This window comes from Phascolarctos cinereus, unplaced genomic scaffold (genome assembly GCF_003287225.1).
Source record: "Phascolarctos cinereus isolate Bilbo 61053 unplaced genomic scaffold, phaCin_HiC Scaffold_9;HRSCAF=440, whole genome shotgun sequence".
NCBI classification, from domain to species: Eukaryota; Metazoa; Chordata; class Mammalia; order Diprotodontia; family Phascolarctidae; genus Phascolarctos; species Phascolarctos cinereus.
Window position 1 is genome coordinate 170,502,027 of NW_027556402.1, and position 27,671 is coordinate 170,529,697.

Here is a 27,671-nt window from a genome sequence, read left to right on the forward strand (position 1 = left end):
TGGGGGTATTATAACAAATATAATCTGTAGGGATTTGGTTCTTAGCACCAAATTCATCCTGCCTTGTCAGGAGAAACAGACTCTGAGGCACAACTGACACCCAGAAAAGAGGGAGAGCATGGACCCAGGGAGGAGATTTCATGGCAAATGGGGTGAAAAATGACCATGGAGAGAGCAAAAGTTAATAACAAACTGCACAATGAAGGACACAGAAAAATTCCTAACATGGGGGAATAACCTCTCTCAATAGCCTGCAGGAAGTGGTATTTCTAAGAGTAAATCACAACAGGAAAAAGGTGGCCAGGGAACGGAATCTATAAAGCAACAACATACAAACTATTTAGAAAAAGAAACCCAATGGGGCAGCTAGGTGGTGCAGTGGATAGAGCACTGGCCCTGAAGTCAGAAGGACCTGAGTTCAAATCCGGCCTCAGACCAAATACTTGACACTTACTAGCTGTGTGACCCTGGGCAAGTCACTTAACCCCAACTGCCTAAAAAGAAAAGAAAAAGAGAAAAGAAAAAGAAACCCAAGGTGGGCACTATAGAAGCTTTAACTCCATGAAGAATACAGAGGCTAAAGGACAAAACAAATGTAAAGGCCATCAATTAAAGAACAGAAGTCTAGAATAGATAGAAAAGGAAGAGAAATAATAAAGAGAATGGAGGAAAGAAACCCTTTTTTAGAAAAGGACACAGGAAATAAAATTCTAAAAAACAAAACAAAAAAATACAAGTTGAAGGTAAGGAAAAGAAGAGGGATTTTATTTCACTACTTATCTGAGAGGAAAAATTAAATAACTAAATAAAAGTTATAAAGAAAAAGGAATTAAAGTTAGCTTGTTAGTAACTCCAAAACTAGGAAAAGGAGAAACAATGGATGGTTGAAGGGAAGAAAGCCAAAGGGAAATAAGGTTGTCTTGAAGTAGATTAAGTAAAAATAATTGAAGAGACAAAGTACTATGTTTACAGAGGAAGAGGGAAAAACTTCCAAATTCACGGGAAAAGTATTAGACACAAAGAGAGGAAAATATAAACTTAACCCTTGTATCTTCAAGGGTGAATGGATTAAACAATCTGATAAACTGGGAGAGGATTCTGGGAAGATGACAGAATAGGTTATAAAATTTTTGGCTCTCCAAATCTCTCCCACAAAAAAAGACAGAACATCGCCTCAGAAACAGCAGAAATAAACAAAAGTTGGAGAAAAGCAGTTGTCCTCCTAAAACAACTTAAGAAAATGCCAGGAAAGACCCAACTTCCAGGGGCAGAGGTTCAGCCTGAGTGAAGTGCAAAGACCTCCAGGCCAAGTCTGTAGAATCAAGAAACAAAAAGCCCTGGGAGCACCTGGGTTAAGAGGCAGCCTTAGCCTGAGGAACTTTCACCTTGAGAATAGCGTGGGGGTCCAAAGGCTGAATAAAAGAGGTTTAAGGATCTTCCACTGTAGAGGGATGCCAAGCACAGCTGTGCTAATCAGACGAGTCCTGGAGAAGGAGCTAGTACACACTTGGTGAGTGCAGTTAGCAGAGGGGCAGGGACCTTTCCAGCTGTGGACACTAGCAGGAGAGCAGAGGCCCTGGTTTCAGCTCCAGAGCAGAGAGGACAGCTGTAGTCTGCAGCCAATCAAGGGACAAGCTGGGAACAAGACTATTTGTGGGACAGGGTGCCTGGGGGCCTTAGCCACGACTGAGGGGTAGAGAGGAGAGCCCAAGGTTGGGCCCCAGGACAGACCTCAGAAAATAACAGTAAGAAGGACCTGAGGTTTGGCGAGTCATTCCCCATATCTCAGGACTAGAATTTGATTATATGAATAGCTGCTAAAAATAAAACAAAATAAAAATAAAAATGAGTACGCAAGGGAGAAAGAACCTAGCCAGAGATAGCTACTACGGGGATAAAGAAGATCGAGGAAGATAATGGAGCTAAAAAAGCCTCTCTTTTTCAATGAGAAACACCAAATGGTCCCAAACACAAAGAGTTCTTGGAAGAACTTGAAAAGGACTTTAAAAAACAAATAAAATTGGGGAAAAATTAGAAAAAAAATAAGAACAATCCTAGAAAATCAAGAAAATTATGAAAGGAAACTCAGACAACCTGAAATAGAGAATCAAAAATTTAAGGAGTAAAATAATTCCTTGAAAACTAGAATTGGGCAAGGAGGAGCTAATGACATTCTAAGACACCAAGAAATAATAAAACAAAATCAAAAGAATAAAAAAATAGAAGAGAATATGAAACATCTCATCAGAAAAACAACTGATCTGGAGAAGAGATCGAAGAGAAATAATATAATAGTTGGACACCTGAAAATTACAACAAAAAAAGAATCTTGATACAATACTACAAGAAATTACCAAGGAAAATTATGCTGAAGTTCTAGAACAAGAAGGCAAAGCAGATATAGAAAAAAAATTCACTGATCATCACCTGAAGAGATCCCAAGAGGAAAACTTACAGGAATATCATAGCCAGGTTTCAAAGTTCCCAGGTTAAAGACAAAATATTGCAAGCAATAGGAAAAAAACCACAATTTAAATGTCACAGAGCTACAATAAGGATTATACAAGACCTACCAGATTTTATAGCACGAAAGAGCTGAGGTTACAAACAAAGGCAACTTACCCAGCAAAGTTAAGTATAATCATGAATGGAAAAAATAAAATGGGCATTTAACGAACTGAAAGACTTTCAGGTATTTGTGACAAAAACAGCAGAACTTAAGGGAAAATTCAACCTATAAGATCCAAGAAAAATATATGGTACACATTAAAGACCAATTATAAGGGACTCAATAAGGTCAAATTGTTTACACTTCTCATATGTGGAAAAGTTATCAATGACTGTCATTATTTGGGTAGTTTGAAAGAAAGGCTTGTGCTGAGCTGTGTATAATAAAGTAATTTTTCAATATTGTGTAGGGAGAGATTAAAAAGGAGTAATTATCTCATGCAAATGAGGCATAAAAGGAAGAACTGATACAGAAGAAGCCAGCAGCAGGAAAGACAGGGAATGTTGGAACCTTATTCTCATCAGGAATGGGTTAAAGAGGGAACAACATGTATATCTAGAAGGGTATAAAAGTCTTCTACATTCAGAAAGAAATAAGAGGGCAAGGGGATAGGGTTGGGGGGGGAATAAAGGAGGGACTTTTATGGGAGTAGATAGGTTAAAGAATAAGAGGACAAGGTGGCAGGTAGAAGTAAAGCAGAAGAGTGAGGAAGGATAGGGTAAATAGGATAAGAAGGATAATGAGGAAAGATAGGAAGAAGGAAAATATACAACAAGTAATTATAGCTTAGAATGTGAATGGGATTAATTTACCCATAAGATGGAAATGGACAGCAGATTAAAAATGTGAATTCAACAATATGTTGCTTTTAGGAAACACTATAAAAATGAGAGATATACACAAAGATAAAATAAAGGGCAGGAATAGAATTTATTATGTAAAAAAAAAAGCAAGGATAGTAATCATGATCTCAGACAAAATTAAAGCTAAAATACATGTAATCAAAATAGAAAAATAGGGAAGCTACACTATGTATCAGCAATATTATTTAATATTGTTTTAGACAATTTAAAATTATCAGACAGTATAAAATACCTGAGAGCATACCTGCCAAGACAGACAAAGGAACTATACGATCATAAATACAAAGCACTTTTTTATACAAATAAGGCCAGAGCTAGATAACTGGAGTAAAATTTATTGTTCATGGGTAGATAAAGCCAATATAATAAAAAAAAAATAACAATTTTACCTAATTAATCTATTTATTCAATGCCATCCCAATTAAATTACGAAAAAATTATCTTACTGAGTTAGAAAAAATTGAAAACAAAGTTCATTTGGAAGGACAAAAGGTCAAGAATTTTAAGGAAACCAGGGCAAAAAAAGATGTAAAGGAAGCAGATTCAGTAGTATTCGACCTTAAAATGTATCATAAGGTGAGACACTGTTGAAGTACAAAATGGATAATTTTGATTATTTTAAATTAAGATTTTCTTGTATTAATAAAACCAATGTAGCCAGGAATACAAGGGAATGCAGAAAATTTGGGGAAAAAACTTTCATAGACAATCTCTCAAAAAGGATGTGATTGTGCAGAACATTGCTGTGACGTGGGAAATGATGAGCTGGTTGATTTAGAAAAAACAGGGCAAAATTTGGATTTATGAAGGAAGACACTACCTTCAGAGAAAGAGATGAAAAGTAGAAATATGCCTAGTACATATATGTATATGAGTGTACATGTGTATGTCTATAGAAATCTCTGTATGTACCCACTTTTAATTGTAGCCTTCTTGGGGGGATGGTAGGAATAAAGTAAAAACTGTACAGCAGAGAAGAAAACCTACAAGGAAGAAAAGAAAAGCTGGGTAGCTTTGAAAACAATGAGTAGTATTTATTATATAGGTTTTCTTGAAATGGAAGTGTATTGTTTTGTACTGAATCCTCTCTTACGTTCTGCTGTGTACATGGCAATATTCTTTTTTTCTTTTCTTATTATGTATTTAAGATTAAAGTGAATTAAAAAAATTACCAAAAAAAGAAAGAAAAAACAATCTAATAAACTAAAAAAGAAAGTTTGGATAAGAAAAAACTTCACAATTTTGACTACAAGAAACACATTTAAAAAAATACACACACACACACACACACACACAGAGAGAATAAAAACAACAGACTGGGAAAAAATTACTATCAACAGATTAATCCAAAATAAGTGAATTCAAAAAGCAGGAATTACAATCACATTATCAAACAATGTAAAAACAAACATTCACAACATAAAAGGGGATAAAGGAAGCAACTAAATTATACTGAAAGGAATCACAGACAACAAATTAATATCATTATTAAACTTATGTGCTACAAGTACCTTAGCATCTAAATGAATTTTTAAAAAAACTGAACTACAAGAAGACAGACAGTAATACAAGAGCAGCTGGAGGTTTCAATGATCCTCTCTCAGTTTTGGATAAATCTAACAGAAAGACACACGAAAAAGCAAATACAGCATTAAAAAAAATTCAGGAGAAACTACAGCTAAAAAACCTTATATCTTCTAAATGAGACTGCTAAAGAATATACATTCTCCTTAGAAATAAAAAAGCACAAAGAACTGAGAGACACATGGGGAGACACACTTGAGACAGTGATGTGAACAGATCTATAAAAATAATCTACATAATAAAAACAATGAGAATGGAAAAAATGAAAGAAACTGAATGTTGTATAATTATAATGACAAAACTTGGTCCTAGAGAAAAATTGAAAAAAAAATGTATCTCTCATCACTCTTTGAAGAGGTAGAGGACTATGGATATAACATGCAAGACATACTGTCAAAAATGGCAAATATGTTGGTTGGTTTGGTTAAATTACTTTTTTTTCTCTTTCAGTAGGTGTGGGGATAAGTGGGGATATATCAAATTCAGTGCAAAAAAACCCAAAAGATCAAAAACATTGAAAAAAAGACTTGTTGAATGAACATTAAATAGCAACACAGCTCAGTTTAAATACAGCTGATAAAACTGCTCAAAAAAAAGTAAAGCTGTATATTTAATTTTAACAAGGTATTACAAAGGTAAGTATATAAACTAACAAAAATTATAAATTATCATCTGCTTGGTAGAAAATGTACTGTTGAGAAAATCCTTTTAAAATATAGAATTATAAATATTAAAGAAGATCTCATTAAGTTTAACAAACTTTTAATTTGTAAAAGAAAATATTCAACATAGGATTCTCTCCTTATCCTCTTATAGCTCATGGTTCCTGGCTTAAAAGGTGGGTGTGGAAGCTTTAAAAATAAATAAATAAAACAAGCACGAAGATTATTTGCTAATAATTTAAGCTACGAAAATATCTCCTTTCCTCCAGGCCTGGTGTGCAATGCCGAAATACTTGCATTCAAATGCAATTTCTTTGAGAGAATGAATATGTTGAGAGACAACCTTTAGATGTCATAAATTTTTTATAAAGCTTAGCTGTGAAAAGCTGTGGATATTTTTATATATAAAACACATTTACTTTTAAAGCAAGTTAAATTGTTTTTAGTGATGCTAAAACTTAAGGGCATATTAAATCTTTTTTTAAGCTACATCTTGATATTCAAGAACTGGTACATAGTGGAGACCTGTGTCTTTGCAGAAAATTTCCACATGGACCATTTTAAAATGACTATCTCCTAGAAATCAAAATAAATAAATAAGTGAATAAATGGATAGCTAGATAGGCAAACACACAGGAGATAATTGATTGGAGATTATAATTCTATTCATCATGACTTATGAGAAAAGAATCATCATCAAAATGTTTCAGTGGAAGGAGATTTAAAAGGTGAATGGATGAACATGTTATGTTTATGATTATGTTACTGACTAGATATTGCTCCAAATAATAATTTGCCTCATTATTGAGCTTTATCTGTCACTGGAAAATCCGTGTGGTATCAGTATGCTATAAACACAAAATTATGTATAAATATAGCAAAATCCAACAGGACATATATATATGATACATACATATGTCATAAAAGGGAAATTAAATACCTGTTCCAATTCCTGCTCTGCATATTGGCGTCTACTCAATTCACATTCAGCTCCCTCCCGTAGTTCTCTCAGCCGACAAGCCTCCTCCTTGGCATAATTAATTTCATCCATCATTTTGCGCTCCAAATTTTGCTTTTCCACAGCAACATTTCTATTTTCTTCTTGTGCCTTTTCAAGCCTTACAGCAGAATAAATAAGAAAGAAAAAACTTCATTAAAATGTTGAAAATTTTATATTCTAAAAAATTAATCATAAGAAGTTATAGGCTAAATGTTTCAAAGGCAAATTATAGCACTTTTAACAAAATGTTAACTCAAGTTTATAAAAGCTGCAAGAACCCTACTTAAGGTTAATTTGATTTCTTGAGCTAAAGGAGTACAAATGTTCTCTTAAACAAATGGAGCATGTAAAGAAATTCACAATGTACCTAAATGTAATAAAATTAATGAAACTCTATATTTTCTCCAAAATTTGGTTTTTCCAATATTCCTGAATTTGTTTTTTAATTTATTGAATATTTTGAAAATTATCTTTGGAATATATTAATAAATCCATGATATCCTAGAATATGAAATAAAACTTTCATATAACCTAACATTCTATATGAATCTACTTCTGGGGGCAGAGCCAAGATGGTAAAGGAGAGAAATCAGTGAGCTGAGCTCGCCCAACACTGCCTCTCCAGACAACTTCAAAACAATGGCTCAAGTCAAATTCTGGAGTGGCAGAGTCAACAAAGGGTCAGAGTGAGAAATTCTTCCAAACCAAGACAACTTGGAAGACTGGAGACAGAGATCTGTGACATCACAGTTGAGGCTGACTCAGAGTCCATGTGGATTAAGGACCAGTAAGTAATGGGACTAGATGGTGGCAACAGAGTAACAGTAGCTTCAAGAGCTCTCAAGCTAGAGATGGTTTGGGGACTGGGCAACTGATCAGAAAGAGATTACAGAGGACTCCTGTCCTAGCACTGGACACAGGACTGGACACTGCTTGGCAATTCCACTGTTTGTACTCACTTCTGGGTCATATTTCAAGGACAAAGAAGAGTACTTTTGGTATTAAAAAAAAAAGCGGGAGTGGGTGTCCTAAGAGGCAGTATAGTTTCCGCTAAGAAAGGATCAGGGACCTTGAGAAGCAATATCATTTCCAGTCCCAAAGGAGCAGGGGCCCTGAGGAGCAGTATTAATTGCAATTCTAAGACATCAGGCGCCCTTCTTGAATAAGTTACCAGAGTACAGACTAGGAGAGCAGTGACTACACCTCTTCCCAGATCACACCCACCTTGGAAACACCAAAAACTTGCAAATCCCCAAAACCAGTTCTGAAAACAGCGGCTCAGAAAAAAAAAAAACCTTAAACTTAAGATGGTATCCCTCCCACTGCCCAAGCTGGGAACAGAGCCCAACTTTAATACAAAATTCAAAATCAAGAAATAGGGTGGGGAAATGAGCATATGACAACAAAGAAAAAATAATAACCTGACTATTAAAAGCTACTATGGTAACAGGGAAGATCAAGAGATAAACTCAGAAGACAATGAAGTCAAAACAGCTATGAGTAAAACCTCAAAGAAAAAAATGTAAAATGGAAACAAGCCCAACAAGAATTCCTGGAAGAGTTAAAAAAAATTTTTTTTTCAAAATCAAATAAGAATAGTAGAGGAAAAAATAGGTAAAGAAATAAGAGAAAAGGAAAAATTATGAAAAGACAAGCAACAGCTTGGCAAAAGAAAAAAATCAGCAAAAAAAAAATGCCAGAAGAAACACCTTTAAAAAACAGAATTGGTCAAATGGAAAGAGAGGTATAAAAATTCAATAATGAAAGTAATTCCTTTAATGGCAGAATTAGTCAAATGGAAAAACTGGTTTAAAAAAAAGCCCACTGAAGAAAAATCATTCCTTAAAAATGAGAATTGGCCAAGTAGAAGCTAATGATTACATAAAACATCAAGAAATGGCCGGGGGGGGGGGATGGACAGAAGAAAATGTAAACTATCTTACAGAGAAACTGCAACGAAAAATAAAAGAGATCAAATGAAAGAATTTATTTTACAGAGCTAGAAAAAATAATAAAATTCATCTGAAAGAACAAAAAGGGCAAGAATATCAAAGGAATTAATTTTTTAAAAATGTGAAGGAAGACAGTCTCATAGTTTCAGATTTCAAACTATATTACAAAGTGGTAATCATCAAAACAATCTGGCAATGGCTAAGTAATAGAATAGTAGATCAGCAGAATAGATTAGGCACAAAATACACAAAAGCAAAAAACCACAGTAGTCTAGTGTTTGATAAACCCAAAGATCCAGTAAGAATCAACATCTGGTAAAAATTGCCTGAAAATTGGGAAGCAATTTGGGAGACACTAGGTATAGAACAATATCTCACACTATACATCACAATAAGGTAAAATAGACATAAAAGGTGAAATTGTAAGTAAATTAAGTGAATGTCAAAAAATGTAGCTATCAGATCTATAAGAGAAGGGAATAATTTATAACCCAAACAAGAGACAGAGAGGATTGTAGAAAATAAAAATGGAAAAGTCTGATTACATGAAATTAAAAAGCTTTTACTCCAAACAAAACTAATGCAGCCAAAATTAGAAGGAAAACAGGCAACTAGAAAAAAATTTTGTAGCAAGTTTCTCCAATGAAGACCTCATTTCTCAAACATACAGGGAACTGATTCAAATTTATAAAAATAAGAGTCACTCCTCAGCTGATAAATGGTCAAAGGATATGAACAGGCAGTTTTCAGAAGAAATCAAAGCTATTAATAGTCGCACAAAAAATGCTCTAATTCATCCTGATTAAAGAAATGAAAATTAAAATAACTCTTGAGATACTACCTCATATATATCAGATTAGTTAAAATGACAGAAAAAAGAAACTGAAAAATGCTGAAAAGGATGTAGAAAAATTGTGACAATAAGGTATTATTGGTAGAGTTGTGAACTAGTCCAACCACTCTGGAGAACAATTCTGAACTGCACCCGAAGGACTATAACCCTTTGGCCCAGCAACACCACCACTAGGTATGTATCTCAAACACATATGCCTACTTCTACAAAAACATTCATAGCAGGGTTTTTTTTAATATGTGTGGTGGTAAAGAGCTGGAAATTGGGCAAAGCCCATCAATTGGAGAATGACTGGACAAGTTGTACTTGTTTTGTGATAGAATATTATTATGTTATAAGAAACGATGAGCAGAACTGGTTTCAGAAAAACTTGGGAAGACTTACATGAACCGATGCAAAGTAAAGTGAGCAGAACCAGAACACTATCCACAGTACCAGCAATACTACATGATGATCAGCTGTGTAAGATTTAGCTACTCTGATCAAAACAACGATCCAAGACAATTCCAAAGGACCCACAATGAAAAATGCTATCTACCTCCATAGAGAGGACTGATAAACACTGAAAGCACACTGAAGCATATTTTTTTACTTTCATTTTTCTTGTTTTATTTTTTGCCTTTTTTTTAATTTTGCAACGTCTCTAATGGAATAATTTTATATGACTCAACATGTATAACTGATCAAATTGTTTGCCTTCTTGAGGAGGGGACAGGGTGAAAGGGAGGGAGAAAATTTAGAACTCAATCTTTTTATTGTTTTTAAAAGTTTACATGTAATTGGGAAATAGTTAATGAATAAAATATATTTGTAAAAGTATATAAATCATAAATTCATGCTAAATTTTTATAAAACCACTTTATTTTCCTATGTAGTTTAGTTACTAATATTACAATCTTAAACAGCTAACAAGACTGTATATCTTTTTCTCTTCCATACCTCTCTTGTAAATCCATTAGACTTTGCTCTGCAGTTTGTAGGCTTTCTAGGTCTTTCATCATTTTTGCAACATGTTCTTTGGATGTTTTATTCTGAGTATAAGCAAACCAGCAGCCTCCAACTCCAATTACTATAGAAACCGTGAGCACAAAGTCCTTCATCCAGTTGTGAGGTGGGCCTATGTAAATAATAAAATATGTACATGTGACATATCTGTTGGAACAACAGTTCACAGGAGAAATTATTTTGGAAAAGCAAGAAGTACCTAGATTCTAATAGTTTAAACTTCAATCCCTTTAAAAATTGTTTGCTCACCAAAGAAATGTTTGAACTAATATTCACATGCACATTTCACATCACTAAATCAAGGAAAGGGTAGAGAAAGCAGAGGAGACGTAGATTATTACTAGAGGAAGTTTCAACTCTTCATAACATTCACTATTCCTCTGGTGCATTTGTTGTAATTGTTGTTCAGTCGTTTTCTGTCATGTCCAACTCTTCATGACCCCATTTGGGGTTTTCTTGGCAAAGACAGCAGAGTGGTTTATCATTTCCTTCTCTAGCCCATTTTACAGATCGGAAACTGAGGCAAACAAGGCTAAGTTACTTGCCCAGGGTCACATCGCTATTAATGTCTGAGGCCAAATTTGAACTCACGAAGATGAGTCTTCATGATTTCAGGCCCAGAGACCAGCTACCCTCTCTGATGCATAATCAATGCAAAATCAAGAGTAGTAGTGGACAGGAAGCACAGGGAACCAAAGAAAATAAAAAGGAGAAACTATCAGATAAAAGCTGGTATCAAAGGTCAAAAGAGAAGGCATTCTGGTCTAGTGTGTTACTGGTGTACCACATTTAACAGAATTCAATCTACAGAACACTAACTAAACCTATTACATCTCAAAAAGAACAAAAATACCTATTTACTACCTCAGCTACTGAATTGGGTTGGTTTTTGTTGTTGTTGTTGTTTTACAGTAGGAGAGGAAGAGTAGTAACTAAAAGAATGATAAAAGCCACATTCCTCTTGGCTCCTCATATGACAGAAAGAGATCTGTAGTGCAAAATCTCTCTGCACTGCTAGGGACAGAAGAATCATACTTCTCCAGGCCTCTCAGTTATTTACCTAATGAATTAAACTGATCAACTACATTTAGATTTCAAAAGAAAAAAAAACAGCTGGAATGGTTCATTGCCCGATGAAAGTTTCAATCCATATTACCACAAGGATACTACAGATTCCCAGAACATTATTTAAAATGTAATACTAAATAGAAGCCTAAAGAGTTTTCTAGCACCAAAAATCACTTCTCTAGAAAGCTAGAGAGCCCTAGCTATCAGGTACACAGAACACAGAAAGAAAGAGCTTCTAAAACATTAAAACATTCTTTACTACAGAGAATATTAGTCTATAAAGAAGCTTTTGATGGGGAGAGAAAATTCAATAAAGTTTAAAACAAATGTTGCATCACAGCTTAGGAAGTACAGATCACAATGTAATTTCTATGTGCAGGCCTCCTTCTATGTGATGTCTCATATACTTGAGGAGCATTATAGATTCTCTGGAACAGCTAAATTCAAAAAATTACCTTGACTCATAGAAGACATGTTTTACAAAGGAACAAAACTAAAATTCTAATACTCCTATACTCTTTAGCGCTGGTTCTTAACCTTATTTTGCATCGAATATCCCTTTTGCAGTCTGGTGAATCCAAGGGGCTCCCTTCTCAGAATAATGTTGTTAAATAAATAAAATAAAACTAATTATATTGAAATAGAGTTGTCAAAATATAAAAAACAAAACTCCCCCATTTCAAGCTTATCTAGTTATACACTCACATCAGTGTATAATCATTAGAAATAATCTGACTTTACAATTCAAGAACAAATCATTACATAAAGTAGAAATGATTTAAGTAAATCAAACCCTTAAAATTTCATATATTTGCTCATTTTAAGAACATTTCTAACCCTAACATGTTTAGAATCATTCAATAATTCTAAAATTAAAATCTATTTTTAAAGGTTAATGAATCAGGGCAGCTAGGTGGCTCAGTGGATAGAGCTCCAGCCTTGTAAACAGGAGGACCTGAGTTCAAATATGACCTCAGACACTTGACACTTACTAGCTGTGTGACTCTGGGCAAGTCATTTAACCCTGACTGCCTCACTAAAAAAAAAAAAAATTAATGAATCAATCAAATTTTAACTGGCTTCTTTTTTTATAATGTTTGTTTCCATACATTGCTTTTGAAATAAATTAGCTTCATAATAATACTTTTGTTCACCTATTGTCTTTCTATATTATATCAGGGGAAATTGCTTTAGTAACTTGTTTTACCTAGCTAGGTTTTATATTCATACCAAAATAAAGTCACTGACAAACTCATTCCACCCACCACTCGAAGTCATTTTTAGCATGTGCTGTAACACCAAAAATGCACCAAAGGTGTGTGAAAACTATATTTGGGTAATATATAACAAATTGTGTTCTAATTTTCAAATTTTCCCATAACATATTTTCATGTATTCTGTTTATTTAGGAGAAACTCCAATCACGATTTATAATCACTGTCCCCCAAAAAAATTCTTCCTTAAAATATATAAACTTTAAGGAATTTCCAGAAGCTTTCTGGAGTTGTTAAATAAAAATACAATAAATAACATAGCTTTATTTTAGAAAAGGCTACTTATATAAATATTGAGGAATGGCTGAGAAACAGATAAAACTCCTTTCAAAAATTTTCTATCCTGATCCTTAATCAGCCTGAAGAACTACTAGGTAATGATTAAAAAAAAAAATAATAGCCTCTAACAGAGAAGAATATAATGCCCTCATATTATTCCAAGTACTGCCAAGTGATAGAGAGGCTGATAATGTATCTTTACATTAAATCAGATCACTCAATTACAGGTTGGTAACCAAAGAACCCGACTGTACAGTAAATGCAATGAAGTCTCTTAATGACCAGCATCAACAACTAGCAATCAATTATTTCACTGATTAAACTGGCTTATTCAAATGTTTTTTTTCCCAATTAATGATTGATCATTGCTTCAGTGCTAGGTTTAAAAACATTCAAAGATGCAGGCTAAGTATAAAAATGTAAGTCAGAGTTCTAACAATCATTTCTGTAAACGACCAATTCCATAAATTTCAGGCTCCACTTCTGACACAACAAAATTGTAGAACATTTTAACCCCAAGTCTCTAAAGGATGAGTTAGCTAAAGTCTAAAGTCTCTTAACCAATGACCAATTCTTCCTATATATTTCTTACTATTTCTTGTTATTTCTTCACTCAGATAATTGCTAGCCCTTTAGATTATGCTTTTCCCCTCTTGCATTAGAATGAATACTAACGTGTTAGAGGTCCAAATAAAACCACATCCAACGCCTTCAGTTGAAGTTTTTGTCTATGACTCCGATCAATTATTTTCAATTGAGAAATCACAAATGCAGGTTCAGGTCCTGCTATCCTGTTCATAAAAAAAAATACTGAAATGAGAACTCATTCATACAGATACACATATACATATGTGTTATTACATTTAATTTTTATGTATATATTTTATGTATCAGAGTTTGTACATAATTTGTAATTAATAACAAAATTATATGTAATAATAATATTTGCAAAACTGAAGCAAAAAGTATACTGAATCACTAGACTGTGATCAATAATTTACCTAAGGCTTTAATTTTTTTCACCTACATCACTAAAACAGTAATTTAATTAGCATAAAAATACCTACTATCATTATTCAGGTGCTTTATAATTTTGAACGTATCTTACAATCACTGATAACTAGATAATATTACTAGCATTTCAGACAAAATGAAAAGCAGTGTAGTTCTTAACTTAGGATCCATGAATTCAAGGAGTTTCTGGAAAAAAGTTTAAGGGGTCCATGTACTTCGATAAGGGGGTAAAACACATTTTTGTTTTTACAACCTTCTAGTTGATAGTTAGCATTTCTTTCAATTGTTTAAAACATTATTCTAAGAAGGGTTCTACAGGCTAAAAACAGAATGCCAAGGGACTCTGTAATACAAAATAAGTAGGAAATTTAGTAGGAAAGGTAGTAAGAAAACTGATTAATGATTTGGAAGTCAGAAGATATATCTGAGTACTGGTTCTCCAATTCCCAAGCTATGTGAATTTGAGCAAGTCACCTAAGCTTGGACCCTCTATGTATAAAAAATGGATAGATACTATTTGTTCTACATCACAGGTCATTACATAAAAGCAAAAGAGAATATATATCAAAAATATTTAATATATCAAGTGTATAATATTATTATTAATACTATAATTACCATAACCATATGATGAGGATAATGACTAGAAACCAAGAGTTTGTTCCTAAATTAGGCTATTATATATGCTGCTTCTCATGAACTAAACATGGGGGGAAGGAGGGAGATTCCCTTTTGCCTTTCAATTATGTGGGACGTATGCCTAGTAAAAGTATTGTTGGATTACCTTTTTTGTTCATATGATATAGAAATGATAATTTGGGGGGATTTTAAATACACACACACACACACACACACACACACACACACACACATACATATTTTTTTAATTCTACTCTGTCTAGGTAAGTACATTTTCCGATTCTCTGCAGTACCTTAAATATTATGTCATCTCTTCTTCACCAATATTTACATCTTTATTTCTCTCCTATCTTGCTTCTATACCTAGCAATTTCAAAACATGTCAAATAACAATAGGAAAAGAAGTCATACTTGCTTTTGGTCATCAGTGAACACTTGTTAAGCATTTCCTATGTACCAAGAACCATTTTAGGCACTGGGGATCCAAAGAGCAACACAATTTTTCCGTGACCAACTTTCCTTCTACCAAGGAAGACAACACTTACTAGTTGTGTGACCCTAACTCCAATCACCTTGCAAAAAAAAAAAAAAAGGAAGATAACATACACACAGAAAGGTATGTACAAAATATATATTAAACAGATACAAATTAACCAGGGTGGGAGTGGGAAGAGGATATGAGCAGTAGGGGGGACCAGGATAGACCTAAAGCAAAAAGTGGTACTTGGACTCAGACCTTGCCGAAACCAAGTAATCCAGGAGGGAGAGGTGGGAGTGGGCTGCACTCCAAGCACTAAGCATATATAAAGACAAAGAGATGAGAGATGACAATGTTATACATGAGGAATGGAAAAAAGAATCATAGAGTACATGGAAAAAAATAATATGCAATAAGGCTGAAAAAAACAGGAAAGAGCTGTAAATGTCAGAGAGAAGACTTGATCTGTGATGCTAAAGTTAAAACCTGCTGAGTTTAGTGGATATAGAGGTACCATGGTCAGACCTGCACTGTAAGAAAAGGAGTAAAAGAAGAATAGAGGCAAGGAGACCAATTAGAAGGCTGTTCTGAGAACAGTTGCATATTATTCAATAACTATTCTTACATCCCTGGTATAAATCCCATTTGGTTATAAGTGAACAATTTTTGGATATATTACTGTAGTTGCTTTTCTAATGTTTCATTTAAAATTTTTTAGGCAAAATATTGATTAGTGAAAGTGGTATATAGTTCTCTTCCTCTCCCCCGGGTTAGGTATCAGATGACAGAGGAGTGATGAGGGCTAAATCTGGGCCATAGTTGTGGGGGTGGACAGGAGACAGATGTGAGAGACACAAAATAATAAGAAACATATAAGACATAATAATAAGAGACACAAAAGATGACATGGTAGCCAGAAAGTCAAGATCTGGTAAGCAACAACACAGAAGGGGAGTAGAATGAAAGCAAGGAAGTGAGGATGATATGGAAGTTGCAAAGCTGGGAAAACAGAAAGATGATAGTGTCTAAAGAATCAGTGAACTCTGGAATTGGGGTGGGGTTTAAGGGAAAATATAAAGGAGTTTTATTTTGGCCATTATTCTCTTTGAGATACATACAGCACATCCAGATTGAAATGTCCAAGAGGTGGTTCGTGATGTGAAACTAACTCAGAAAATACTGAGGCTAGATATAAAGATAAGGAAATTATCTACATGGAGATAAGTAATCCTATGGACGCTGATAAGGTCACCAAATTAATACAGAGAAAAGATACAGCCTCAGAGTTTTGGGGAACATTCACAGTTGGCAGTTTGACATGAATGATGTTCCAGCAAAGGAGACTGAGAAAACTTCCAGTGTTACTCCACTGTAAACAATGCTGTTATTAAATATACTACTGCAATCATATTAAAGGGTCCATCTAATCTATGCCCAAGGGTTTTTAGGATTAATTAATTAATCAAAGGATTTTTCTTTGTCTATGGATGTAATTGTGCTATTATTTTCCTATGCTGAATCATCCTTATATCCCTAGTATAAATCCATGTGATTATAATTCAATAATTTTTGGATATTACTGTAGTCACTCTGCTAATATTTCACTTAAAACTTTTTGCAAAATATTTATTAGGCAAAGTGATAATACAGTTCTCTTCCTCTCCCCCAGTTTGGTGTCAGAACCATTTCTCTATCACAAAAGTCTGGCAAAGGAATAACTTGCTACTTGTGTAACTGTGGATAAATTACTTCACCTCTCTAAGCCTCAGTTTCCTCAACTGTAAACTGAGATGACTGAACTGATACACTCAAAGGTCGCTTCCTTCACTAATTCTATTATTCTATAATCTTCAAGTGGTTTGTTCCTTTATGGTCAAGAATAATTTTAGTAGCATAAATATTCATCTATAAATCAATTTGGACCAAGTTTTGGGGGGCAGTTTATTTATATTATGCTAAATTTTCCTTTCTAAGGTTAGGTTGCTTAATATGTCATTTCTTGTTTTGGTAACAATGGATATTTGACAGATTTATAGATAGTCCCACATTTCATTTAAGAAATCAGTTCTTTTGGCATGTCTGCCTTGATTTCAGCACAATTTTATAAATAGATAAGATGGAAAGATGTAAGCTAGAAGAGAGTTCAGTCAGGTAAATTCACAACTAACTGAAGAACTAGGTCTAAAGTGGAATTCATTAATGATTTTGGAAGTTCTGTAGTGAATACTTCAAGGAACCATTCTTGGTCTTTTGCTGTATGACATTTTTCTCAGTAACTTGGATAAAGGCATAAATGGCATGCTTATCAAATTTACAAATGCAGTAAAGCGAGGTGAGATAGATTAATATGGAAAAAATAGCACATGCTAACAAACCTAACAAAGAATATTGGGCTGAAACCAACAATATAAAATTTAATTAAGATAAATGTGAAGATTTATGCTAAGATTTTAATCTCCTTCACAAGTACATGATGTGGAAGGTCTAGCTAGAGAATAGGTTTCTTCTCTCAAAGATCTGGAAATTTTGGAGACTCCAGCTGAATGCACATCAATGGTGTCATACGGCAGCCAAGAAAGTACAACATGAGGCTGCATTAAGAGAAGTACAGAGTCTATGATTAGGGGCAGAAGAGTCCCAGTTTACTCTATCTTGGTCAGACAATAACTAGAGTATTCTGTTCAGTTTGGAGAATGCCTGAGAGGTTGTTTCAAACTTTAAATCACTGAACCAGAAGGAAATATTCTAATTTCATGTTTCTCTTAGAACTGAGTAAGATACAGAAGCCTACATACTGAAAAGCCTCATTTCCTTCAAACGATCCTTGAATGGCTGGTAGTAAGGCAACAGAAAGATCCTCACTGCTCTGCTCTAGACAGTCTCCAGTTTATGAATGTTCCTTCTAAAACACTCTGTGGACCCAGCTACAGTTACACTGGCCACATATTATTCAACACAAAGGGACTCATAATTCAATGGTGATGATAATATACATGCCCCTCCTCACAGTAGCTATGGCTGCCAAAGGTGGGCCACCTCACACAAGGTTAAAAAAAAAAAAGCGAATGCTTCTTCCATCAAACTCTGAGGGGCAGGGAGCGTCCTCCTCTCTTTCCAGTATGTCTGCCACACAGAGAGATATTCTTAATATGATACCTGCAAACTGGGAACCACCCATGATTTCATCAATGAAAGATCTACATTTACCTCAAATATTTATTAGTAGAAATGTATGATACCTCTTTAAAATATGTCTCTGGAGAATTTATGTTTTCATTTGAATCCACAGTAATCACACAGTTTCCATACTGACAAAGGTCCTTCCAACATATCCTTTTTTACTAAAAGAAAAAAAAATGACTTTAAAAAAAATAAAGAAGGAATCACCTGGGAAGGGTAGTTCCTTTGACGTTGTTATCCCTAAAATTCTTCTCATACTGAGGAAGTTCAACAAATTCTATCAGCCACTGAAGGGTGTCTTCCAGTGTCCAATTGTGAACTAGAAGAAACAAAATAAAGAATTCCTTTCAAATAAATTTTCCTTACAGAACAAAAAAAAAAAGAAAATTACTATAAAAGAAAATAAAGTAATTAGGGTGGGAAGTTCATTCAATTCAATCAACAATAAACACCTAAAGCACATTTAGTACCCTAAGGAGAAGAGTTACACAACAACCAGAAAATCTAATTCCTGCCTCCAGAGGCTTACAATCTTTAATGGGCAAGAAAGAAAACAAAACCTTCACAATGGTTAAATGAATACACAGTTCTAAGAATAGTCATTTGTGCAAACTTCAGGAGAAGTGGAATAATCTAATACCTCCTCAGTTACCTAAAAATTTCAGATGAGTCAACCAATGGTTTCTGAGTGACTGAATGAGAGACAGGGGAAAGAAGCTGTTCCATATATGAGGGAACCACCAATAATGGCTTAGAGTTGAATCTAGGAAAAACAAACATGGGAAAGAATTATCTAATTTAAATGGACAAAATAAATGATACTATCTGTCTAGAGAAAAGCTAAACAATGCAGTTTGTAATGGAATTAAAGATTCTGAAGTCCACTGTAAGACTTTTATATATTATTTTTGTGCAAGATATTGTAGAGAGTTTTGAGAAAAGGAGTGATGAAACGGAAGCAGTTTTAAAAGACTGCTTTCATTGAAGCATCAAGGATGAAATTTTTTAAAATGCAGGTAAGAAAGTTCTGAGAACAGTGTTGCAGCCAATAGTATTTGAATGAAGTATCAATGAATTCCAAGGGATTGACTCAAGAAGATGAAAGAGAGCAACATCACATACAAATAATTGGATAAATATGACAGAGGGGATTAAATAACTTATATCATGTGACTGAATGCAAGGTCTGCTAGAAAAATTAGCAAATATAGAATGTCATAGATGGAAAGAAATTCAGAAACCATCTAGGACAAATACCCTCATTTTACAAATGAGTAAGCTAAAGACAAAAGAGCTGAAATGATTTGCCTAAGGTACACAGCTAATTTCAGTATTTTACATGCATAAATTTTAGGCACTTATTTTTAGAATATGAGAATTGCAGTTAAGAAGGAGAAAGAGTGCTGAGAATTAATTCTGTATAGATAACCTTCAGATCAGTAAAACAGTAACATTTGCTAGCAAAATACAATTCTGGCCATTTACTTTCCTCAAGTACTCTTTAAAGACACAATATAAAGAAACTGCAAGTAAAAATGGCTCTATATTTTTATAAATATATCTGTGACCCTAATTAAGTCACTTAACCTCTTAATACTCCACATACTTTTTAATACTACAAATTACAGAGAAGGTACTAGCCTACATTGGTAGAAGTTCCTCATCTGGCAGCTCCCTATATCAATTAAATCAAAGGTCCAGTCCTTTTCCCTATCTTTTTTGTCACCTGAAGGGCAATGTGCTATAATACAAGCTGCCAGTCAAGGAATTTGGAAAAAACCTGATCTTAAATATTTTCTCTTACACTTAATAGCAATGTGGCTATTAGCAACCAATCTCACTGATACAGAGTAGTCAGTCCCAAATAAAGAAAGTCCCTCTACCAATTTAGCTTGGCATTGTGTGTATGTTACCCGGCAATTTACTTTTTTCAAGTATCCTTTAGAAACACGGTATAAATAATTACAAGTAAAAACAAAATGTTTATATAGTTATCCCACATATTAACAGAAATGCTATCTTATTTTTTCAAATTCAACATTTTTTTAATTTTTAGGTAAATCCAAAGTTGTGTGAGTTCCAATTTTTTATTAAAGTGTTTTTTCAGGATCTAAATCCAATCTTCTCTCATGCAGTGAAGTCATAAGTAATATGCCTGCAACTGCTAGTGATTCTGTCAAATAACTAACAATAGCAGCAAGAGATAGAAATGATAGGTTCCTCTCACTCAATTTACACATTAGGGTTAATCATTTTACTCTTATACTTCTTCCTATTCAACAAGAACTTATGGTGAGAGTTGCTCTATCTTGGCTGCCAAGAAAGCTCCCTCACGGAGCATGCAGCGCGCATGCACCCCCCCCCCCCATACACATACCATAAAAACAGGATCACACTCTCTGTGGAATTTTTAAGGCTAGTTATCTGATCAAGAACATAAGTCTCTAATCTCCAACTAACTTGATAATCAAAATTATCTTCATTCCTAGAGTCGGCATACAGAAGAAAGAGAAAAATATTTTTTTCCGTTTTCAAAAATACTAATACTTCAAAATGATCTACTGATCAGACAAAAATAGCCTGGGGAATATCTAGAATAAGGTGACTATGATAGTTCTTTAAAGCAGGCTTCTTAAGTTTTTTCCACTTGGGATCCCCTCAGCATTCTCATTAATACAAGTATTCCTTTCAATAGTACAGACTGTAACCCAAAGAATCCTGTGACACTCTTGTCCATGTCCCCCCATCAATCCTCCATCATGGATTAACTCGATGTGCTAAGACCTTTCCCCTGGAATTCTTGATGCATATATACCAATAAAGTCCATAGGCAGTACACTGATTCTTCTTTGCTACTACTATAGTAACTCCTTTATCTCTTATTTTTCTGATGATACATCTTCAATATTATCTTTTATGCCATTTCTCCTGGGTAATTCTTCACTGGTAACACTTAAGTCTGCTCACAGCAACTATGGCTAACCCCAAACATTAATTCTTTAGAGATTGAGGTATCCCATGGTACACAACCACATGCCAGCTTACTATATGGCAGCAAAACTTCACAAAAGTCATCCAACTCAAGGTGTTTTTATTCAATTATGAGCCCAGTTCATCATCCACCTGCAGTGTCTATCCCATAAAAGTGAATATATGCGCGTGTGTGTGCACACGCGCGCGCGCGCACACACACACACACACACACACATATACACACAATGCCAAGCTGCCCTGGCAGAAGGACTTTCCTCATCTGAGACCTCTCTATATCAATTAAACCCTTACCCTATGGAACTGACTTGCCAATGGCTATATAGCTATTAATTATGAGAGAAAGCACTAAAAATCAGGGTTTTTTTCTAAGTTCCTTGACTGGTAACTTCTCGTACAACATGTTGCCTCTCAGGTGACAAAGCAGATAGGCATAAGGCCTGGACCTCTGATGTAACTGATACAGGGAACTACCAGATAAGGAAAGGCCCTTTACCAATGCAGGCCAGCACCTTCTCTGTAATTTGTAGTACTAAAGAGTTACAAAGAGCAGTAAGAGGTTAAGTGACTTACCCAAGATCACACAGTCAGTGTGCATCAGAGGCAAGACTGGAAGCCAGGACTTTCTGGCTCTTAGGCCAATGCTATGTTTTTGTGTGTATGAGTACACATATACACAAGCACACACATACACATACATATAAACAGTTGTGTGTGTATATGTACAACGTATGTACATGCTTACTACATATTGTACATATTTTATATCTATATGTATATGTGTATATATACACGAACCTGCCAATGTACATATGTATATGTGTATTTATGTATTTGGCTTTCCATTCAACTTCATATCACATTCTGAATATTTTTCATTCCATTAGGGTTTTTCTTCCCCCTATGTGGAAAAGTAAAACTGAATTATGTTGAGTGATTATTGATCTCACTGAGCATCTTGCAAACAGCATTGCGTCAAACACAAACAAGAATATCTTGAGGTCTGAAACATCTACAGGGAATTCCTCATATCTGAAGTCCCTACTGGATATCCTCCATGACAGTCTCAAATACTAGATCTTTTGATTCTTTTTTTTGTTTGTTTTAAATTACCATTATTTCCAAATATATCCCTCCTGTTCCCCTACGCAATGAGCCATATTTTCTAAAAGACAGGAGGAGAAAAAAGGCAGTTTGATAAAACTAACCAACCCATCAATCTGACAGTATATCCAATGCTTCCTACTAGTAGTCTTTCACCTTTGATAAGAAAGGAGTTACATTTTCTCATCTCTTCTATGGAGTCAAGCTTGGTCATCACAGCATTCAGTTTCAGGTTTTTCCTTCTTATTTACATTGCTGTAGTGATCAGGTATGTTGGTTTCCTGATTCCACTTATTTCATTTTGCATCAGTTCAGGTAAGCTCCAAATTCTTTATATTCATTGTTTCTTACAATGAGGTAATAATCAGCAAATTCATGTGCCTCAACCTATTTAGCCATTTTCCAAACAACGGACAAATGACAAAAGTGCTGCTATGAATATTTTGGTATTCAATCAGTCTCTGACTGCTTTGGAATGTATACTTGGCAGTGGAATCCCTGGATCAAAGGACATGGAAAATTTAGTGGGGGTTTTTTCCAGCATTATTCCAAACTGCTTTCCAGGACATGCAGATCAGTTCATAGCTCCACCACTAGTGTATTAACACGCATATCTTTTGAGGTCCCACCAGTACCATGCTGTAGGCTTATGCTGGTCATTTGTCATACAGCCTAAATTCTTTTTTTCTTTTTCTTCTTTTTTTTTTTTTTGCAATTGGGGTTAAGTGACTTGCCCAGGGTCACGCAGCTAGTAAGTGTCAAGTGTCCGGTCTGAGGTCACATTTGAGCTCCATTCCTCCTGACTTCAAGGCCCGGTGCTCTATTCACTGCACCACCTAGCTGTCCCCAGCCTAAATTCTCGCAATGTATTTTATACTTGGCTATCTACAAGTTAAATTAGACTATGAAATTTACTGGTAAGCTCATAGACAATAAAGAAGAAATAAATTCATACTTTCATTCAGCTTTTGCCCATGTAAGATTTTGAGGTGTTAATTTTTAAAATGTCTATGTAATATTGTTCAGGTAACATTGTTTGAATTATGAGTGCGTAAGAATTACCACAACAGGTAAGATCCACAAGCCCATACAGGCTAGTGTACTATTTCTTTAGAGTGGAATTCAGGAACATATTTTAGAAGGTATGACTGTATTAATTGATAATAATAGCTTATATGGAACATTAATAGCTATAAAGGACCTTGCTCACAAAAACCCTGCCAAGTCCTTTTATGCTCACTTTAGAGATAAGTAAATCTACAAGTTTAAGTGACTTGATCATGGACACAGAGCTATTAAGAGTAAGAGATATTATTTGAAGTCAGGTATCTTAATTCCAAGCTTGTTACTTTCCATTACAACATGTTTCCTTCACAATAATGTGAACCTGAATCTAAATGTTATAATAAAGTTTAATATCTTGCCCTATGAAGTTAATAGTAGATAACATAAAAGACGAGTCTAGGAAATAGTTTCAAATAAGAATGGCACTGGCTTTCAAAATCTTAAGGAATTTATTCTTCAGTGATGTTTTGACATTAACAACAGAACCACAGCCTTCAAGAAAATAAATGCTCAACTACCATATCCCTTGATATTTTATGTTATTTCATAACTACTTAGAGGTGTAAGCGTAGTTTCTCCCAACAGAATATAAGTTCTTTGTCAGAAGGGACTATTTTGTTTCTGCGTCTCTGGCACCCAGTACAGTGCCTGGCAAAGAATAGGTACTGGATAAACGTGTGTAGATTGATTGTACTTCTAACAAAGAGATGATGGCACTAATCTGAAATTAAGTGAAGTATCACATAACAACTGGTGGGCATAGTATCTAAATCTTCAGTCATCTATTTGTAGTACTTGGATATCTCATCTAGCTGTCTTTATCTTTTTAGTGCTTATTAAATACACATTTTGAAAATCAAGATCACATCTGTACCTAAGAGGCAGATAGGCCTAGTAGACTGAGCATAAGATTTGGGAGTCTGGAAGACCTGAGTTCAAATTCTGCCTCCGAAACTTATTAGCTTTATGACCTTGGGCAAGTCACTTACCTTGTCCCAAGCTAAGTTCCTCATCTGTAAAAATAAGGGGTAATAAGACCACCTGCCTCATAGGTTTGGTGTAAGAAACAAATGAAATAATATATATTTAGAGCTGTGCAAACTTTAAAACACTAGATAAATGTTAGCAATTATTAATTTTTTTTTAAAAAGTAATTCTGGAAAACATGACTGCCAAAGTTTTAACAGATACCACTATTTCTTTCTATAACATATTTGGCTGGAGCTACAAACCTTTTACAATATCAGTTGAAGAAAATGGAGAAGACCTGCCTCTCTCCACTATTTCCCCAAACATCTATCTGTCAAACGTGCACTACTATTCAGGTCTTACTTGATACTTCTTCTACCCAAATTTCATAGTTTTTAATTTTTCAAGGGAAAAACATGTCCAAAAACAAAAGGAACACAAATGACTACTGGGACCAGAAGTGAGTAACACAAAATTAACAAACAGACCTTTGAAAGATAAAGATAGCTCAAACAATAAAAAAAAAAAACTAGGACAAGTCAATGGATTATTTATCTTTTTAAAGTTTGAATGTATATGTCATAACAGCAAAAAATAAGTTTTCAAAGTGACACAGAAAACTACTTAAAGATAGGAAGAACTCTTATTTCCCAAACCTATATAAACGATTATCTAAGAAACAAACTTAGATTTTTAGTGTAGGGATATTAACAGAGGAGCATTTTGGAGAAGCTTTCTGTTTGAACTGCAATTCTATATGACTGCTTTATGTAATGTTTTAACATCTCACAGGTTACTAATAGTAATGAATTTCATTTATTCTGTGAAATACAATTTGTAGTTTGGGCTTCATTTGTTCAGGGTTAATGAATGATGTTTTCCCATTATAACTACATGATACAAAAGATAAAAAAATACAGAGTGTACTGCAAGAAGTATAGTAGAATGGAAGGAGCACTGGATTCGAAGCTGGAGACCCTCCATATTTCTCACTTACTCTGTGAGAACCTTGGTCAAATCTGGGGCCCACTTTCCTCATCAATAAAGGGGTTGGACTAGAACTTAAAGTCCCTTACAGTTCTAAATTCATGATCTTAACCTCTAACTATGAGAGGTTGGTGATTTGCTCCATAAACACACCAGCAAGAAGTAACAAAGATGGGATTCAAAAACAGGTCTTCTGACTACAAACCTAAAATTCTTTCCCCTGCTATGTTATTTAGATACATGTCCTATCTTCCCTTATCAAACTTGTGAAGTTCCTGAGGATAGGGATAGTGTTCTTATAATTATTTAATTGAGCATATATGTATGTATGCATGTGATGAGATACTTTTTTAAAGTATTTATTTAAAAGATATGCCAAGTTACTTTTTTTAAAAAAGATTACTAATACCTTTTTGACACAAAGAATTAAAAAACAAAACCTGAAATGACAACCATCACCCCCTTTTAACAGAATATGCTTCCTGAGAGAAAAAGGCTTTTAAAACAACCATTATTAACAGAAAATACATATTCTTTAACTTGGACAGTACTAGGGAGTATTTTAATTGCATTGTTATAGTGACTACGCAAAATGTTTTTCTGTGTCTGATTTCAGTTTGTAACATTTCATAAAGTCTTACCATGCCTATATCCCAAAGAGATCAATACAGTGACTGTCCATGATGTCAGAAGAATGATAAAGAAACACATTATCTACCTCCTGACACTGGTGATAGATTCAGGAGGCAGAATGACTCATACATATTTTTGAACAGAGCCAATGATGTTCATTTGTTTTTCTTGACTGATGCAGATTTATCAAAAAGAATTGTTTTTCTTTTTCCAAAGAGGTGCAGGGGTGAGGAGAGAAAACAGAGTTCTGTTACTTGGAGAAAAAAAATACTTTAAAACAGAGAAGTTAAGAAGAGCGCTACAGACGTGGAATGATACATGCACTTTCAGATAAGCTTACTGTGTTGTTACATTTTGTTTGTTATTCTTTGTTATAAGACAGCCCTAATGGAGTTGGGGTAATCTAGAAATTACTATCATGTAAAAATAAAATTTGTCAATAAACTTTTTTAAAGAGACCAAAGAAAGAAAAGGAGTCATATAACAGAAACATTTACTACAGGTCTTATCTTTTCATAGTAGTCAAAACTGGAAACTTAATGGAGAAAATGTGGGAAAATTGGAACTCTAATGTATTGTTGGTGGAGTTGTGAAATGCCCAAAGGGCTACAAAAATGTGCATACCCTTTGATCCAGCAATAGCACTTTTAGGGCTATATTCCAAAGAGATCATACAAATGGGAAAAGGACCCACATGTACAAAAATATTCATAGCAGCTCTTTTTGTGGTGGCAAAGAACTGGGAAATTGAGAGGATACCCATCAATTGGGGAATGGCTGAGCAAGTTGTGGTATATGAATGTAATGGAATACTATTGTGCTATAAGAAATGATGAACAGGCTGACTTCAGAAAAACCTGGAAAGACTTGTATGGTCCGATGCTGAGAGAAATGAGCAGAACCAAGAGAACGTTGTACATAATAACAGCCACGTTGTGCGATGACTAATACTGATAAACTTAACCCTTCCCAGCAATACGAGGATATAAGACATCTCCACAGGACTCATGATGGAAAATGCTATCCACATCCAAAGAAAGAACTATGAAAGTTGAATTGCTATTTTTTTTCTCTTCTGTTGAGTTTTGTTTCTTCTTTCTGATGGTTCCTCCTATTGGTTTTAATTTTTACTTACAACACCACTAATGTGAAAATATGTTTAATAGGAATGTAAACGTATAGCCTATATCAGATTGTGCGCCGTCTTGGGGAGGGTGGTGGGGAGGAAGGGAGAGAAATATTTTAAACTCAAAAGCATATGGCAGTAATTATTGATATATCAAAATAAATTAATAAAATTTTTTAAAAATTGGAAACTTAAGGGGGTGCCTACCTACTGGGGGATAACCAAACAAATCATAGTATATGGTTATAATAGAATATTATTGTGCATAAGAAATGACAAACTAGACGGTTTTCAGAAGAAACTAGGAAGATCTCTATGAACTAGTACAAAGTGAAATAAACAGAACTGGTGACAAAAATATTATTTAAAAAAGGAACTGTCAAAGATTTTACAACTGATCAATGCAAAGACAAATCTGAAGTCCTGCGGCATGAAG

General features: G+C 34.4%; 1 protein-coding gene across 2 annotated transcripts in view; it reads right to left on the bottom strand.

Moving 5' to 3' along the window:
• Positions 1 to 27,671, bottom strand: part of STIM2 (stromal interaction molecule 2) — a 178,821-nt gene that overhangs the window by 23,991 nt on the left and 127,159 nt on the right. For both annotated transcript variants that reach the window (XM_020992232.2, XM_020992223.2), the window contains exons 4-7: positions 18,568 to 18,679; positions 13,725 to 13,840; positions 10,363 to 10,540; positions 6,559 to 6,736 (exon numbers count right to left, since the gene is read on the bottom strand). In XM_020992232.2, coding sequence (XP_020847891.1) covers positions 6,559 to 6,736; positions 10,363 to 10,540; positions 13,725 to 13,840; positions 18,568 to 18,679 — 584 coding nt within the window. The remainder of the gene's footprint in view (positions 1 to 6,558; positions 6,737 to 10,362; positions 10,541 to 13,724; positions 13,841 to 18,567; positions 18,680 to 27,671) is intronic.